The 19518-nt window shown below is 41.2% G+C and overlaps 1 protein-coding gene across 1 annotated transcript in view; it reads right to left on the bottom strand.

Moving 5' to 3' along the window:
• The window catches only part of csmd2 (CUB and Sushi multiple domains 2), a 2056060-nt gene that overhangs the window by 308256 nt on the left and 1728286 nt on the right, over positions 1 to 19518 (bottom strand). Inside the window, exons 30-32 of the mRNA XM_068011193.1 lie at positions 5340 to 5534; positions 1402 to 1518; positions 743 to 856 (exon numbers count right to left, since the gene is read on the bottom strand). Coding sequence (XP_067867294.1) covers positions 743 to 856; positions 1402 to 1518; positions 5340 to 5534 — 426 coding nt within the window. The remainder of the gene's footprint in view (positions 1 to 742; positions 857 to 1401; positions 1519 to 5339; positions 5535 to 19518) is intronic.

Genomic DNA, 19518 nt, shown 5'->3' with positions numbered 1-19518 from the left:
ATAAGGTACACAGATTGTTCTTATTTCAACTGTACCACTGCAATTCTCAAACTAACAGATGTGAAAAAATACCAGCTAGTGTGCTTAATAGCACAGTTCCAGTGTTCTGTTAACTGTATAAATAGGTCATGTTTTGCATTCACTATTTGTGATGTTATTTAATGCTTTTACATACCAGGCAGTGCACATTTTACAATGTATTTTAATACAGTAACTTACAGTGGTACATTGTAGCAGCAACACCAAGAGTGCAGGTTAACTCAATCCTCAACCCACCTCTGAATCCTACATAGTACTTAATGTCATGAATCTAGTAACTATGTACCTATATATAACTGAATTAATTTACTGATTGTTATAAAGAAGTAAGAGGTGAAAACTAGTGGGCCATTTCTCTCACTTTACTACATAGGAACATCATTCATGCTGCAGTGAGACTAAACCATTTTGCTCACATTGCAGCTTTGTACTGATACTGCATTCAATCACACATACTGCAATGAACTGTACCAGTCAGTCACACTGCACTGATATTGTACCAATCACTCACACTGCACTAGGTTATTGCAAGTGCACTGGTAAGATATTTCATTGCACGGGGCTTGTTGTAGCTCTGTAACACACTCCCTGTTATCTTGCATGTTAAACACTTGAATTAGTGGAGTACAGAATAGGTTTCGATTGCACTTCAAGAATCATTTTCTTTGTACACATGATTTTGTGCCTAATGATTTGGAGGTACCTGTGTGGGAGCCAGAGAGTGAACTGAGGAGCCGTGAATGTTGGGTTGGGCCGTCATGCACTTCCACCACATCATTCAGCGCTGTTTGAAAATATGTAAACTGGCCGAATACCACTGCATGGGAGAAAAAGAAAATACATTCATTAATCAACAGATTAAAATTCAAACATTAATTAGCAATTTTCTTTTGGGTCCTGAGACAATTTCAGGCCTCTCAACATTACTTTATAATCATATTGATTTCGCGTGAGACTTATCGACAAAATGCAAACAAAACAAAAAACATATTAATTTATTCTATAAACAGCATTCAACCATGTTCTAGCAATTTCTAGGTCTGTGCAAGGGCTGAGAAAAGATGAAAGTGGCAGTTTGAAGGCCATAGATAAAAAGACTAAAGAATGACTCTCTCTGCTACTGATGAGTCTTTTATGAACACAAAGTTAATTTAACAATTAATAAATGAGAGTGAAAGAGGAAATGGAAATGATTGCTTAGTAACAGACAAGGACAGAAATACTGTATTGAAAATGTCTCTGAGCAGGTCATCTTTATAATAATATAGAACAGGAACCATGCAATGGAAACACATTCTTAGATACATGATCAGGAATCAATTAACTCAGGTAGCGTTGTTTCAATGAGAGAGAACTCCATACCATAGTCCTTAGACACAATAATGGAATATAAACAGGTCTGTCCACCAGTGTAGTTCTTAGGGTAGTTTGGAGACAAAATGACACCTTCTGATCCAATGTATTGGCCTCCACATGGTGCTGGAAAATAAAGCAGAAAGTTTATAGAAATGAAATGCAACAATCATGTCCGATGTAGGGCAGGGGGGCTTCTCTTTGACTGGCAGCATATCATGAATTTAATAAATCCTAATCCTAGTACTTTATAACTATTTAAATTAAATCATAATATGGCATTCTGTGAGCATTCATTACGTGCAATTATTGCCTTTGACTCCCACATCAAGGGCACTGTGATGTTTCCTAGGCTGCCATACTTCCAGGACATAACCATCGTTTTGCAGCTTGAGAAATATTGCCACCATTCTTTCTGAGATTATCATTTCCCTGACAATATAACCACTTTTTTTTCCATCGCTTGGGGTGTATTTCACTCAAGTGACTGAGAAAGTTTCAGGAAACATCAGCAATGCTTGATGAGTTGTTGAATGGTATGAGACATCAATGCACCCAATGACAAAGATGCATAAGAAAGTGTTCATTTCAACCTAAGCATTTTTAAAACAGAACACTTTGGCTACAACTCACCCTTCAAAAGGCTTCACTCCCTAGTCTAAAGGCCAGCCCCCAACCACTGAATCGCAATTGCTTGTCACGTGGTGTGCGTCAAAAAGTAGTAAATGGGGAAAGTATGCAGTGTAATACCAGAGGATAGACTATTGGTGATAACACTGGACAAATTTCTTACAGTAACAGTATGGTAGTCTTCTATTTCCTATTTTAACAGAGGTGTAGCATGTGGGAATCAGAGACAGAGGCTGACTAAAATTTATGTAAGCAAAATAACAGTAATGAAGAAAATAATGGCATTCAACAGTGACAAATTCCCAGGACCAGAAGGTTTCCATTCCAGGTTTTTAAAGGAAGTAGATGAGAACATTGCATATAGTCTTCCAAAGTTCCCATAATTCAGGAATTATTCTTTTAGACTGAAAAATTGTGCATGACATTCTGCTACTGAGGAAAGTCAAGAGCGGAAATTCAGGGAACTATAGACCAGTTAGCCGAACATCTATTGTCAGGAAATTACAAATGTGTACAATTAATGAGAGAGTGATTGAACATGTTGCAAATTTTCAGCTGATCAAAGAGAGGCAGCACAGTTTTGTAAAGGGTAGGTCCTGCCTGACGAATCTGATTGAATTTTTTGAAGAGATGAATAAATGAGTGGACAGGGGAATGTTTATGGATGTTATCTATATGGAATTCCAGAAGGCATTTGATAAAGTCTCTCATAAGAGACTGTTAGCAAAAGTTGAAAGCAAATTATTGATCTGGTTAAGAAATTGGCTGAGTGGCAGGGGACAGAGAGTAGGGATAATGAGCTGGTACTCATTGGCAGGATGTGACTAGTGGTATCCTGCAAAGGTCTGTGTTGGGCATCAACACTATTCACTGTATTCATTAAAAACAGAGATGATGGGATAGAATATCGCATATCCAAGTTTGCCAATGTCACAAAGATAGGCAACATTGTAAGCCATGCATAAAATTACAAAACAGATATTAAGTGAGTGGGTAAAACTATGGAAAATGGATTTCTATGCAGACAAACATGAGGTCATCCACTTTGGACATAAAAAGAATAAAACAGTATACTTTCTAAATGATAAGCTAAAAACAGTGGAGGTCCAAAGAGAGTTGGAGGTCTGCTCACATGGATCATTAAAATGACATGAATAGATACAGAAAATAATCAGTAAGGCTAATGGAATCCTGGCCGTTATACCTAGAGGACTAGAATACAAGGGGGTAGAAGTTATGTTACAGCTATACAAAGCCCTCACCTGGAATACGGTGAGCAGTTTAGTCACCACACCTTAGGAAGGATATATTGACCCTGTAGGGAATACAGCATCAATTTACTAGAATGATACCTGGACTCCAAGGATTAAATTACGAGGAGACATTACACAAACTAGGTTATATCCACAGAAATTTAGAAAGGTAAGGGGTGATTTGATTGAAGTTTTCAAGATATTAAGGGGATCAGATAGGGTAGATGGAGAGAAACTATTTCCACTGGTTGGGGAGTCTAGAACTGGGGGGCATCGTCTGTAAATTAGAGCATGATATTTCAAGGGTGAATTTAGGAAACACTTCTCCACACAAAGGGTGGCAGAAATTTGGAACTCTCTTTTGCAAGTGGCAATGGTTAATTTTAAATCTGAAATTGATAGATTTTTGTGAACCAAAAGGTAGTAATGGATATGGAGCCAAGAGTGAATGTGGAGTTAGGTCGTGGAGTTAGGTCACAGATTAGCCATGATCTCATTGAATAGCAGAACAGGCTCAAAGGGTTAAATGGCCTCTACTGTTCCTATGTATTAGCCTATTTACTTTGAAATGAGCCAAAGCTGATGTTAAAAGCACAGACAGAACAATGATATATGAAAATGTTAAAGCATTTATCTATTATTATCACCAATAGTTATTTCTAGCCTCAGTTTTTCTAATGTGCCAAAATTAATTGTATTCCAAAACTAAATTTATTCAGATTATTGGAGTACTTATTAGGTAACCAGGGTTAAAAGGCAATGAGGTTTCTTAATAAATAAATGTGATAATGTTACCTAATCATATCTTTCAAAAATATTCAGGACGAATGGTCAGATTAAAATTCAGATCACAAAAACATTCTAATTCTGACCGTGCATAATGAACAAGTCAATGTAAGAAATAGAGTAAAATGACAGGTTAAAATTATTGGAAAATAACAGTCCTTTTTGTTTTCATGCCATTTATACTCCCACCTCACACTACCCTCAATATAATAACCTACTCTGTTGAAGTGTTTCACGTAATGAATCAGAGTGTGTTGTTTTTTTAATTACCACAGTGTTATACAGCACATTTCACAATTCCAGGTAAAAATATTGAACTTAACAAAGACCCTATTGCACACGATTGAGTGACTTGATTTTCAGAGGAAAAGTATCTGATAAAAAGCAGAGAATGAATATTAGGCACTTCTATCAGTAACAGAGCAGAAACAAATGGCAAATTATTCAAATCAGACAAAAAAAACTAATTGAAAAATCTGAGGAAAATAGGGTCTGTTGCACATGCATGATAATACCTCCTTTTAAGGGGAGGCAAAAAAGGATAATGAAGTCTAGCTTCCCAACTGAAGCTGATGGAAGCATTGAAATTGTTGTCTTAAGCACCTGGGAAAGGATGAAGCTCCAGAAAGAAGACATTGCAGGGATATGAAACACTATACAGAACACTAAACATGTAGGGTTAGTCATTCTCGTATTAATTGTTCATTTGTGATGTGATTTTGTTAAAAATATCATTAGAAAGCTCAGAAAACATGCTAGCCACTTTGCAAAAAAAAAATCTCCTGAATGATTTGATTGGCTGATTTTCTGATGGTTACTTGCTGCAATTTCATAATTATTTCCTAGCTGTTGCATGAAAGTAAATAATGATAGGTGCGTTTCATGGTTTTTGTTCCTTGCTAATAGGTATCTTTCTCATACTTAGAATTGGAATGCACCCAATCAGTATTGTTCACATAACAGAGAACAGTTTGGGATTATTTCTTATTTTCTAATATGATCTTTGAGCACATTGTATGCTTTAGAGCCAAGAGGCACAGCGATTGCACATTATACATGGAAATGTGCGTCAACCCTGGTTCTCACTGTAGTAACACCCTGTAGCACAGATGAGCACAACACGAGGGAAGAAATTTTTGCATGGAATGGTGGGGACATAAGAAACCAGAGGACTAAACTATTGACATTTTACCCTACAGCAAGTAAGTGGCAGTTACTGTGAATCGCATCTTGTACATTTATACCTGGACTAAACTTTTCTGCATGGGGTGCAGTTACCTGAACAGGATGGAACAGGCTTGTTCCAGGAAGGTTTTCCATCTCCTCCCATGATGCAAGTCAGAGTTGAATAGCCAACTATTTCATAGCCACTGTCACAGTAAAAGGTTACTGTGGATCCGAGCTTGAGGTGCGTCCCCACCCTTGTGCCATTCTTGATCGTTCCAGGATCAAAGCAAGATTCTCTGGGGTTCTCTTTAATAACAAAAATTGCATTAAAATTGTGAATAACTCTGTTTATTTCTTTGTGAAAACCAATTCCATTAAATTTCGATAATGACAAACTCTGGAAAGATCATGTCGACTCTGCAACTGTATTATCAAAGGCAATTTGTGATACTACACCACTGAGAACACAAATGGCACAGCTGCTGCTAACAACACATTTTCCTGGATACTTTGAACTGCAAGCCAGTGGTGCTTACTTGAACATCTGTCAAATACAATTTCCTTGTATGTTGGTTATGTGTGCGGTTGAGTGGGGGGACGGGGGGATGGGGGGCAGAGAGAGGAAGTGGGTTTGGTGGAGAAGATAGAAGAATCACAGCAAATATTAAAAAAAACTTGCATTTATATAGCACCTTTCACAACTTCAGGATGTCCAACAGAGTTTTCCAGGCGATGAACTACTTTTTTTGAAATGTAGCTACATTCATGTATACATAACATAGGTATGCCTCGTCACCAACACTTCAAATTCAAATCTTTGTCCCCATTTACAAATTCCTCCATGGCCTCACCCTATCTTGCTTCTGCAACCTCCTCCACTCCTTAACCTCAACCTGTGCTTTCAGTCCTCCTACTCTGACTGCTTGAGCATTCTCCTTTACTGCCCCACTGTTGACGGGAGAGCCTTCAGCTGTTTAAGCCCGACTCTCTGTCTCAATAGAGCGAAACCCCTCCATCCTGTTACTTCTCTCCCTGCCTATGAAAGCCTCCCCAAAAACAAACATTGGGTCATCTCTCCTAACTCTTCCATCACCACTTGTATTCGGTTCTCCTCTGTGCAGCACCTTCAGATGCTTGCTACATAAAAGACGTCACATAAATGGAAGTTGTTGTTGTCATGGAGTGCTGATGACAAATTAGAGGAGCCAGAAATTGAAGAAGAGAGTTACAGACAGTGTGACAGCTGCAATGTCACCACAGGATATTTCCATTAACACCTGTATTTATTTTGTATCATTTAAACTCTGAATGACAATTCCACTAGTCATATCAGCCATACACAGCTTTTTGAAAAAAGGACATTTAAATAAAAAAAGAGTCAGAAAGTGAAAAATGGAAAGGATGATTGAAGTTAATCTCCATTTTTATTAAAGGTTGATTTATAAAAAGGGATCCTAGCAATTAAATTCTGACCTTCATAGGAGTTCTGACGATGAAACTCTTGAAAAGAGAATGGACCTGGTGATGTTACTTAGTGGGATGTTACTGGGATAGGAATTGGACACCACCCAAAACCGGATGCAATTCCAATAGTGCAGCAGAATGGAGGAGGCCAGGGAACGTCTTAAATTCATCCTTGAGCGTCCGATCATAATTCAGACATGTTGTGGGCTAGTTTTGGCTGTTCTCAAGGTCCACAGGTAACTCCCAGCAGGGGTGGGGGGGGGGGGGGCACAAGGGAGGCAAAAGGGGGCCGATAGCTCCAACTAGTCCACGTGAATTTAGGCATCCAGGTCAGAAATGAGTGCACTTTGTGATAACTTGTCTTTTTTACTTAAAAGCTCTTTTATTGAAAAGGTTGTACATGGGTGACATGACCAATTGTCTGTCAGAGTTTAAATGATACAAATTATTTACAGATATGATTGGAAATTTTATGTGACTATTGTGTCAGCTGTGGCTCATTTGCTAGTACTCTCGCCTCTGAGTCAGAAGGTTCTGGGTTCAAGTGGGCTGAAGCACCAAAAAAATCAAATTTGACATACAATACTGAAGGACCACTGCTCAGTCAGAGGTGCTGTCGTTTGGATGAGATGTTAAACCAAGGCCCCATCTGCTTGCTTGGATGGATTTAAAAGATCCCGTGGCATTATTTTGAAGAGGAGCAGGGGCGTTATCCCTGGTGCCCTGGCCAATGTTTGCCCCTCAATCAACATCACAAAGACAGATTATCTAGTCATTATCACATTGATGTTTGTGGAAATTTGCTGTGCTCAAATTGGCTGCTGCGTTTCTTCCAGTGGCAACACTTCCAAAGTACTTCATTGGCTGTAAAGCACTTTGAGAAGTCCAGTGGCTGTGAAAAGTGCTAAATAAATGCAAGTCTTTCTCTTTTATTAAAATGAGGCCTGCACTTACTGCCTAACAAAAGGGCTTGACCAATTAAGCAGTGGGGCAAATGCCCGACCAGATCAGACACAGGCCTCAGTTTTGTTAAACTGCTTAGCATCATGCCCATTTTGCACCTCAAAAATTTAAGACTGCACTGGGTGGGGAATCCAAATGCACAGTGACAGTATGCTGGAAATTCAAGAGATAATGAGCAATTCCTTTATGAGAGAGTCATTTTATTAATTTAAATAAACACTGCAAAAGAAGAAATTGAAACTTTTATGTAGCTGTAGAAAATTGTTGATGTGTACCACAGGCTAATATTATTGTGTTTAATGGTTCCATCAGTCCAACTATCATTAAATATAATACTAACAGTGTATTTCCATGATTCCAGCATTGCAGCAAAGGCACAGTGGTACTTGACTTGAAGTGTTTCATTTTTTAAGCTGTGCAAATCTGCCACCAATGTGCTCTTGAGCGAATTCATTTACACGGTTGTTAATTGCAAGCGAGTATAAATCCAAGCAACACTGTTTACAATTGCTGATGCAAGAACAATTCAGAAATATACAAACACTTTCTGTGTTTACTTATGAAAATTATTCTGTCTTTGAGGCGAACACTTGCATATTTTCAAACTGTTACACAGGAAGCATGTAATGATTACTAAAGGGTCCTGACAAAATGTCAAATCCACGCTGGGAATCAAGGCCATGCTGCTGTTGGGTTTGAAGCATACTGAGCTGAGTTAGCCATCCCAAAGGGATCAATGAAAAATTGTCCAATTTGAGGGTGGCACTGTCAAACGTTTGGCAGCAAGTAACTAGCCCACCTTCTCATTCCAACCACTTTATGTAATATTGGGGAGTAATAGCAAACTTCAAAAGGAAAATAAAACATGAATGAAGCAGTAAGAGAAGGAAAGTGATGCTTCTTAACTAAAACCTTAAACCAGCTGAAAAATAAAAACAGGTTAACGCTTCAGATAACCCTGTACTGTTCAACCGGCAATTTACTTACCACCCTAGGGACAATTATGATTTCAGGGTAATTTTCTCAGTATGTCCTACAGACATGAAAATCACCTCCTATGCATCTAACTTTAACCTCGCGTTGAGATGGTCATACCAATAAGGGCTGGAAGCAGGATCGTGGTATTGGGAGGTCTAAACAAGGATTGACACCAAATACTCGAAAGTTGCATCAAGATTTCACTTTTTTGAAATATGCCATTCTTTACTTGTCCAATGTGAGTGTGGGAAAACAGACTGCACATGGTACAATTCATCAGTTTTAGTATTTTCGAAGTGGAATGTTACGCTTGTGGAGGGAACAATAATGAAATATGAAATTAACTGGGGGAATTATGAAATAAAAGTCAACTGTTGAACTGAACTGCAAAAAAATGGACATATTTGTGGTACAGACAAAACGGAGTAGAGGTCAGGTGACCAGTCCTGTACTGTCAATAAACATGTTTTTTTTATTCATTCATGGGATGTGGGCATTGCTGGCCAGGCCAGCATTTATTGCCCATCCCTAATTGCCCTTGAGAAGGTGGTGGTGAGCTGCCTTCTTGAACCGCTGCAGTCCATTTGGCATAGGTATACCCACAGTGCTGTTAGGAAGGGATTTCCAGGATTTTGACCCAGCCACAGTGAAGGAACGGCGATATAGTTCCAAGTCAGGATGGTGTGTGACTTGGACGGGAACTTGCAGGTGGTGGTGTTCCCATGCATTTGCTGCCCTTGTCCTTCTAGTTGGTAGAGGTCGCGGGTTTGGAAGGTGCTGTCTAAGAAGCCTTGGTGCATTGCTGCAGTGCATTTTGTAGATGGTACACACTGCTGCCACTGTGCGTCGGTGGTGGAGGGAGTGAATGTTTGTAGATGGGGTGCCGATCAAGCGGGCTGCTTTGTCCTGGATGGTGTCGAGCTTCTTGAGTGTTGTTGGAGCTGCACCCATCCAGGCAAGTGGAGAGTATTCCATCACACTGCGGACTTGTGCCTTGTAGATGGTGGACAGGCTTTGGCGAGTCAGGAGGTGAGCTACTCGCATCAGGATTCCTAGCCTCTGACCTGCTCTTGTAGCCACGGTATTTATATGGCTACTCCAGTTCAGTTTCTGGTCAATGGTAGCCCCTAGGATATTGATAATGGGGGATTCAGTGATGGTAATGCCGTTGAATGTCAAGGGGAGATGGTTAGATTCTCTCTTGTTGGAGATGGTCATTGCCTGGCACTTGTGTGGCGCGAATGTTACTTGCCATTTATCAGCCCAAGCCTGGATATTGTCCAGGTCTTGCTGCATTTCTACACGGACTGCTTTAGTATCTGAGGAGTCACGAATGGTGCTGAACATTGTGCAATCATCAGCGAACATCCCCACTTCTGACCTGATGATTGAAGGAAGGTCAATGATGAAGCAGCTGAAGATGGTTGGGCCTAGGACACTACCCTGAGGAACCCCTGTAGTGATGTCCTGGAGCTCAGATGATTGACCTCCAACAACCACAACCATCTTCCTTTGTGCTAGGTATGACTCCAGCCAGCAGAGGATTTTCCCCCTGATTCCCATTGACCTCAGTTTTGCTAGGGCTCCTTGATCCCATACTCGGTCAAATGCTGCCTTGATGTCAAGGGCAGTCACTCTCACCTCACCTCTTGAGTTCAGCTCTTTGGTTCATGTTTGAACCAAGGCTGTAATGAGGTCAGGAGCTGAGCCCTGGCGGAACCCAAACTGAGCGTGACTGAGCAGGTTATTGCTAAGCAAGTGCCGCTTGATGGCACTGTTGATGATACCTTCCATCACTTTACTGATGATTGAGAGTAGGCTGAGGGGGCGGTAATTGGCCGGGTTGGACTTGTCCTGCTTTTTGTGTACAGGACATACCTGGGCAATTTTCCACATTGCCGGGTAGATGCCAGTGTTGTAGTTGTACTGGAACAGCTTGGTTCGGGGCCCGGCAAGTTCTGGAGCACAGGTCTTCACTTCTATTGCTGGAATATTGGCAGGGCCCATAGCTTTTGCAGTATCCAGTGCCTTCAGTCGTTTCTTGATATCAGGCGGAGTGAATCGAATTGGCTGAAGTCTGGCATCTGTGATGCTGGGGACTTCAGGAGGAGGCCGAGATGGATCATCAACTCAGCACTTCTGGCTGAAGATTGTTGCAAATGCTTCAGCCTTATCTTTCGCACTGATGTGCTGGGCTCCTCCATCATTGAGGATGGGGATATTCGTGGAGCCACCTCCTCCAGTTAGTTGTTTAATTGTCCACCACCATTCACGGCTGGATGTGGCAGGACTGCAGAGCTTGGATCTGATCCGTTGGTTATGGGATCGCCTAGCTCTGTCTATCGTATGCTGCTTTCGCAGATATTCCTGTGTTGTAGCTTCACCAGGTTGACACCTCATTTTGAGGTATGCCTGGTGCTGCTCCTGGCATGCCCTCCTGCACTCTTCATTGAACCACGGTTGGTCTCCTGGCTTGATGGTAATGGTAGAGTGGGGGATATGTCGGGCCATGAGGTTACAGATTGTGGTTGAGTACAATTCTGCTGCTGCTGATGGCCCACAGCGCCTCATGGATGCCCAGTTTTGCATTGCTGGATCTGTTCGAAATCTGGACACATTGCTTGTTGAAGACGAAACCCACTATCCATGACTGGATTATGTCATGAAGACCCCCAACTGCCACAAATGAGGAATATTAATTTTGTCATATGAAACATTAATTTTAAACTGTTGCTGGACTGAAGAGATGAATTGTTTAAAGAGATCAGCAGTGGCTGGAAAAATTTGCATTCTAAGAGACAGTTGCCCAGGAAAAGACAATGGAACTGCTCCCTGATCCAATTAAACCAAATAGCTTTTGATCACCAGACATTGAAGGTGGAACAAGCCAGCATTCCATTCCCCCCTCCCCCCAACCATTGCAGGTTTCTGCTAAGATGAAAGGAATTTAAAAAAACGCAGGAGAGTTTGTTAAAAAACTCATCACATGACTAACCTGCTGGCCCACTGGACAGGTTGATGACAGAGACTGCTTTGAAGACAACATAGAATGAAGGTCTCTCTCACTGGCTATCTCTCTCTCATGAATTTCCAAATCCACTGAAGCCACTTAAACCTCAAGAGAGAAGACTCCTACATCTAAACAAATTTGAAAACCTCCACTGGGCCCCAAAGACACAGCAAGATTTTATTTGCATTCAAAGACTCTATATTGAACTCAAAGGACAATAGATGAACCCCAAGCTATTGCTTCAAACTTTTCCTCTTTATTCTTACTCCTTTTCTGTCTCTATCTGTGTGTGTGTTTATCGTGTATGCCTGCTAGCATGGTCGCATCACATATTCGTAGTAGTTTTAACAGAATTAGAGTTTTACGATGAATAAACTTACACCTTTCTTGTTTAAATCTACGAAAACCTGTCTGGTTGGTTTATTTGGCACCAGAATTGGAGAGCAGTGAACAAGGGTTCACTGAAGGGAAGCTGAAACACGGTGTTTTAAAAATTAAACCCTGTTACGGTCAAACCAGGGAAAGGCTGAGAGGAAACCCCTGGACCCCTTTCTCACCTGATCATAACAGAAATTTGGAGGCGAGCATCCAGATTGGACCCACAGACAAACGAGAAAATTGGAAGTGGGAAGTCAAATTGATCCCAATTAAAAAAGAGAAAAGATTTCAATACAGATTTTATTCTGGTTGTGTGTGCTAGAGACCTGTGTCCTTCCATTGTAATAAAGCAGGTCATCTAAGAGCTGACTGCTGGAAACTAAGAGGAAAACCTTTAGGGTTAATCAGAGCACATCCGCTCAGTGAAGGAGAAGGGACCCTGATGGAAAGCACTGCTGAACAAGCTGTAGCTTTAACTGCAGTAATAGTAAAACCCAGGAAGCCTACTGCTGCAAGTGCAGGAAAATTGAATAGGATTCCTGAAGGTTATCAAGATTTTGTGTCCCCTCGAGTGGGGAAAGCAAGCCCATAGTAATCCTCAGGGACACAGGGACCACTAGATCCTTTTTACTGGGAAAAGGCCTGACCTTTCCCCCAGAGAGTGCAGTAAACTCCAGAATGCTGGTGAATGGTATTGGAGGGCAGTGTATGCCTGTACATTCACACCGGGTGCACCTGGAGTGCGATCTAGTTTCGGGACCGGTGACCATAGGGATTGTCCCTAGTTTGCCTGTGGACGGGGTTGAGCTGCTCCTAGGTAATGATCTGGCGCGGGCGAAGGTGGTAACTTCCCCAGTAGTGAAAGAGAGACTGAAGGAGGTCAAAGAGACAGGGCAGTGGCAGGAGATGGTCTCCTGCAGTTTCCCTGCATATGTAGTGTATCAGGCCATGATCAAACCAGTTCCCCCCACAGAAGACTGAATTGACACTGCAGGAAGATGACAATGAGGTCTGTCTGCCTGAGACTTTCTTTGGAAAGTTAGAAGACCCAGGGAATGAATTAAATGAATCATCCCTAGCTGAGGCTCAGCAAGCTGACCCAGTACTGAGAGAGTTAGCACAGGCTGCCCAGTATGAAGTTGAAGTAGAGGGAGTCCCAGACTGCTACTATTTAAAGAATGAGGTACTGATGAGGAAGTGGAGTTCTCCTCACTGACCTGAGGACAAAGAGTGGACAGTGGTTCACCAGTTAGTGGTGCCGCAGAGGTAACGGAGAGAAATATTAAGAATGGCCCATGAGATTGCAGTGGCTGTACATGTTGGTATACAAAAAACCAAAGTCCACAAAGATGTGGTAGAGTACTGTAGGAGTTGCCACAAGTGGCAGGTTGAGGAAAAACCCCAACCCACAGTGAAATCTGCAGCCTTAAGTTCTGTAATGGTGTTTGGAGGACTCTCCAGCAAAGGGCTAGTGAACTGTAAGGGACCCCTGCCGAGAACAAAAGGGACCAGACAGGTACAAGACTGGCAAAAGGTTAGAAAGGAAAGGGGGAAAAGGGCCAAAGAGGGCAGGTTAAAGGAAGTCCGGGAGGAATCCCAAATGGAATCCCAAATGGTCAGCCAACTCCGAATGTTTGAAAAGTTAGACCCCACATCGTCCTATGTAAAAGCAGACACCAGAAGCATCCCACCAGAGTTGCAAACAGCATTTACAGGAACCTGCAGAAAAACAAAAGGCCTCAAGAGGGCAGAGAAACCGTGAGGGTGATGCCTCACCAAGTCAAAGTGCCGCAAGAGGAGTGCAGTAGAATCTGGACAAATACCTGTAAGCAGGAATGTCCCAGAGGACAAAAGGATTAGCAAAGAATCTGCTCCCACAGTCAGGAGAAAAGGGAAGCAACCATCCTCTAAAGTGAAAAGCCCTTGCATGACTCATCTGTTACGACTGACTGCTCCTGTCAAAGCCCCCAAACAAAATATACGATTCATATTGTGGTGGGACCAACGTACTGTTATTTCAATCCTGTCGTTCCATAGATCGGCTAGCATATCATTTACAAACTTTCCAAATTAAAGAAAGACCCACCAAATTGTACAATCTATTAACCTCCAAAGGAGGCTAACCAAATCAGGTGTCTTTAAATCAACAAATTAACCCTTTATTAAAAGAACTAAATTCTTAAACACTATGAAGCTATAAACAGCATTTAAAATAGAAAAAATTAGAGTCCTTGCAAATTTACAGTCCGAGGTTGCTTGAAGTCCTCATAGTCGTCCGATACGGGAGAAAAGGTTCTTTCGCAGTAGAACAGTCTGTAGTCTAACTTCACTAGGTGATGCTTTCCATCCCCAGCGAATTTCAACAATTAACAACTTGCAAACACTTTCAATGGAATCGGTCTGACTTTAGAGTTTTTTAAGGGATAAAAGATTGTCACAGTCAAACTTTCCTTTCTTCAATTTAAATTACCTGAGATCTCTGTCTTTGCTTGATGTTTTTTAGAATTTTGAGAGATAATAATAATCAGACTAAAATCCTCTTCCTTCAGTTTAAATGGTAGAGAGCTCTGTTTCAGGTGTGCTCATCACAGCTGTGCCCTGTGTCTCTGTCTATGTGTTCAAACTGTCTTACTAACTGCCAGTTCAAACAGAATTGTAACAAATGTATCACATCAGGCTCACTACCAGTGAGCTTTCCATGGTATTGAGAATGCACCCTTTGAATTGCAGTCTCCAAATGGCAGTTTCTAAGGCAATGAAAATGCACCTTCCTATAACTCCTAAGGCTTGCCGGCTGTTAAAGCAATACTGATCCCTTGCAAGCCTTAAAGGCAAACGGCATATTCCGAAAAAAAAACGACAGGACCATGACATATCAAAGCACTGAAAGAGAGTTCCAAGTGGATCCACCCACTGCCGACGTCCATGAGTAGAAGTACAACCTAGGGCTAATTAAATCTAATCCACCCCTTGCAGACCTCAACAGGAACAATGACACCCTAGGCAGTCATGGAAATGTGCAAACTGAAAACAAGAATTCCCCAAAAATCACATATTTATTGCGATGCCAAAAAGGGCAGTTTAAAGCAGCACTGCTACCAAGAAAAGACAGGCTGTAATAATTTTTAGGATTTCTGAATGAATGAGAATGAATGAGAGAGATGCATATGTGTTTTCCTCGACCTACTCTTCTCTCTAGTTCCTTTTGAGGAATTGCTCTTCAAAAAATTGCATTTCATTACGTTGGGAGTGGAGGTGTCATGAAGAGCCCACCTGCCACGTATGAGGCATATTAATTTTGTCTTATGAACATTAATTTTAAACTGTTACTAGACTGAAGAGATGAATTGTTTAAAGAGATCAGTAATGGCTGGAAAATTTGTATTCTAAGAGACAGTTGCCTAGGAAAAGACAATGGAACTGCTCCCTGATCCAATTAACCCAAATGGATTTTGAGCACCAGACACTGAAAGTGGAACAAGCCAGCTTTCCATTACCCACCCACCCCCTTCCTGCCCCCACTGCGGGTGTCTTATATGAAAGGAATCCACAAAAACGCAGGAGAGTTTGTTTAAAAAAAATAGTCACATGACTAACCTGTTGGCCCAGGGTTTTTGAATTGTGCTCATAGGACAAGTTGATGACAGAGACTGCTTCGAAGACAACACAGAATGAAGGTGTCTCTCCCTGGCTATCTCTCTCTCTCATGAATTTCCAAATCTATTGAAGCCACTTAAACCTCAAGAAAGAAGATTCCTACATTGAAACACGTTGAAAGCATGCAAGGGGCCCCAACGAAACAGCAAGGTTTAACTGCAATCAAACGACATCAAACTGAAAGGACAGTAAACGAACCCCAGCTATTGCTTCAAACTTTTACCCTTTATTCTTACTCCTTTTCTGTCTCTATCTGCATGTGTGTTTATCGCGTATGCATGCTAGCATGGTCGCGGTGCGTATTCGTAGTAGTTTTGACTGAATTAGAGTTTTAAGCTTAATGAACTTATACTTTTCTACAGGAAAGATGTAATTAAGCTAGAGAGGGTGCAGAAAGGATTCACAAGGATGTTGCCTGGTTTGGAGGGCTTGAGTTATAAAGAGAGTTTGGATAGGCTGGGTCTGTTTTCCCTGGAGCGAAGGAGGCTCAGAGAGGACATGATAGAGGTATATAAAATTATGAGAGGCGTAGATAGCCAAAGTCTGTTTCCTATGGTAGGGGTGACTAAAACTAGAGGGCATAGATTTAAGGTGAGAGGGAGGAGGTTTAAAGGGGATCAAAGGGGTAAATTTTTCACACAAAGAATAGTGGGTATCTGGAATGAGCTGCCTGAGGAGGTGGTGGAGGCAGGAACAGTAGAGACATTTAAGAGGCATCTGGACAGGTACTTGAATGAGCAAGGCATAGAGGGATATGGAATTAATGCAGGCAAACGGGATCCGTATAGATAGACGTTATGGTCAGCATGGACACAGTGGGCCGAAGGGCCTGTTTCTATGCTGTACGACTCTATGACTCTATGACTCTAAAACCTGTCTGGTTGATTTCTTTGCCACTATAATTGGAGAGCAGTAAACAAGGATTCACTGAGGGGAAGCTGAAACACAGTGTTTTAAAAATTAAACCCTGTTCTGGTCAAACCAGCAAAAGATTGAGAGGGAACCCCCTAGAGCCTTTTCTCACCTGGTCATGACAATTTGAATGGGGGAAAACACATTGAAATGGAAAACAGCCTATTCCATACTAACAACTCCTATCTGCAGGAATGGAGCTAACAAAAACTTCTGCAGACAGACTGACTCCGAAGTCAGGGCCAGAATAATAGGTGCAAAATAAACATCTATTTCTCAGAATGGACCAAATTCAGAAGCCATTATATAACAATGGTTCACATATCCTGGATCATTGTGTGACTCACTCCAGGGGGGAGAGCCCTTAGTCACCTGACCGATACCCCAATCTGACAAGTTTCCACCTTAAAAGGTATTGCTCTAGAGAGAGAAAGGCAGAACACAGGCAACCAGAGAAGGTCTTTTACAACCAGAACAGCTATGAGACAGTTCCAGCTAAGCAGAAGCCCTACTGATAACATCTTTTAACTACTGGAGGAGAGAAGTTGCAAGGTGACTTTGGGACACCCCATCTGTGAAAGTGAACCAGAATTTCCACCATCAACCTTGGATTGAGGCTTAACCACAAGGAATCTGTGACACCTCATCTTTTTCAAGACAAAGAGCATTCAGGCTAGCACCACTGAAAGATTTTCTCCCGAAAAGCTTCTAAATATTTTCTTTTAACAACAAACTCTTTTGCAACAATCAGACTCTATGTACGTGTGTGTGTGTGTGTGTGTGTGTGTATGTGTGTGTGTGTGAGAGAGAGAGAGAGAGAGAGAGAGAGAGAGCATGAACAGGTGAAGTCGCAAATATTTTTTCACTTATTGAGTGAAAATATTTATCTTCCTTTTTGAACCTCTGAGAAAATCTGTCATTTGTCTCTTTATTTCACCCTTAAAACACTCAGGGACTTAAACATTATTCTTAAATCTCTATATGCAGTAAGTTGAGAGGTGAAAAACAGAGTGACCTGAAACATTAACTCTGTTTTTCTCTCCACAGATGCTGCCTGACCTAAGTATTTCTAACATTTTCTGTTTTTACCACAGATTTTCAGCATCTGCAGCATTTTGCTTTTATATAAGGATGAATACATCATCAAACACTCTAAATGCAAGGATCTTTCACCTTTTTGTTCTGGGGGCTGGAAGCTCATGTTAAAATCAGCCAGTGGGCCACAAATGATTATGTGGAATTTCAAGTCTCAATTTGCAAAGACTTCAAGCCATCTGTTGCACACCTCATCCACCTTCTTTCCCCTTATTCACCCCTTCCTCTGCATTGTCTTTCCACCTTGCCTCTCTCCAAAGTTTTAAAACTGGTGTTTTTCTAGCTTTAAAAAAATGCAGCTTATCTGAAGGTACATTTTGTTTGTCGTCGTTCAGTAGAGATCATTATGGTGTTGCCCATCAGAGCATGAGCAAAATAATACCTCTGTTAAATTGCTGCAATTAAATAAATCAGTGACGGCAATTACATTCCTGCACTCTGCAACAAAGTCCTTCAAATCAGGAATTATGACTGTATTTCCAGAGAACCCCTTAATCCTTGTTATTTTGGCACTTATTGCATGACAGTTCATCATAGCATGGCTTACAGCATTTTTGGAAATCTCCTCCATAGTCGTAATGACAACTTGTTTTAATTACCTCAGCATCTCCCTCACATTAACAGGTTCATGTTTATTTAACTCAATACTTTACTAGAACACAATTGTGTCACTTAAATTCCACGACTTATAGCACTCATTCTAGTGGTTGCTCCTTTAAGAAGGACTTGAATTTAGACAGTGCTTTTCAAGACCACAGGACATCCCAAAGCGCTTTACAGCCAATGGAGTATTTTTGAAGTGTAGTCACTGTTGTAGGAAATGTGGCAGACAATTAATGCACAGCAAAGTCCCACAAACAGCAATGTGATAATGGCCAGATAATTTGTTTTTGTGATGTTGATTGTGGGATAAATATTGGCCAGGACTCCCCTGATCTTCTTCAAAATAGTGCCATCGGATCTTTTTACATCCACCTTGGGGCAGAGAGGGTCTCAGCTTAACACCTCATCCGAAAGATAGCACCTCTGAGAGTGCAGCACTCCCTCAGTACTATACTGGTGTGTCAGCCCAGATTTTTGTGCTCAAGTCTCTGAAATGGAACTTGAACCAATAACTTTCCTCACCTAGAGAGGAGTGTGCTACCAACTGAGCCACAGCCAACACTTTCATTTATTACTTTCATCTATTACTTGGTTATTTAGCATGCCCACTAACATCCTTGAGAAGAACATTTTATTCAATAAAACAAGCATTTGAGTGATTAAACTTATTCACTCAAGTATGCTTAGTATAGTACCATAAAAAGCAATTTTCTCTTTTTTAAATGAGCTTGGTCTGACCCATTGCCATGAGAAAGTCAAAATCATAGATCTCAAAAGATCTCTACTGAATTAGTAAGCCAGAAAAAAGCAGGTTGGCCAGCCAGCTTGCAAAAAAATAAGGAAGGTCTTATTGGACTTAATGGCCTTTTCATGTTCCTAAAGATCCTTATGGAAATGGGGCAGTCAACCCTGTAAAATGCATTAAAATCCAGTTCTTATGCTGATCGACAGCGCATTTGTTTCATGACAATGAATGTATTGACCTGTGTTGCTTTCCCCCTCAATTTTGAGCCTACCAGCATGTAAATAGACATGGCATCAGATGAATAGAAGACAGATAAACATATTTAACTTGTTAAAAGCCACTACAGAAGGTTTAAAAAAAAAAACAATTTAATTGAGAGAATTATGTTTGCCTCTGTTACTGTGACAGATATCATCCCTCAGTTAGGAAGGCAGCAGAATAATCTGCTCCCAGTAGCTACTGAACAGTGGCCCACTGTCAATTAC

This window comes from Heterodontus francisci, chromosome 31 (genome assembly GCF_036365525.1).
Source record: "Heterodontus francisci isolate sHetFra1 chromosome 31, sHetFra1.hap1, whole genome shotgun sequence".
NCBI classification, from domain to species: domain Eukaryota; kingdom Metazoa; phylum Chordata; class Chondrichthyes; order Heterodontiformes; family Heterodontidae; genus Heterodontus; species Heterodontus francisci.
The sequence above is the reverse complement of the archived record's forward strand: the minus strand, read 5'-3'. Positions and strand labels throughout refer to the sequence as shown.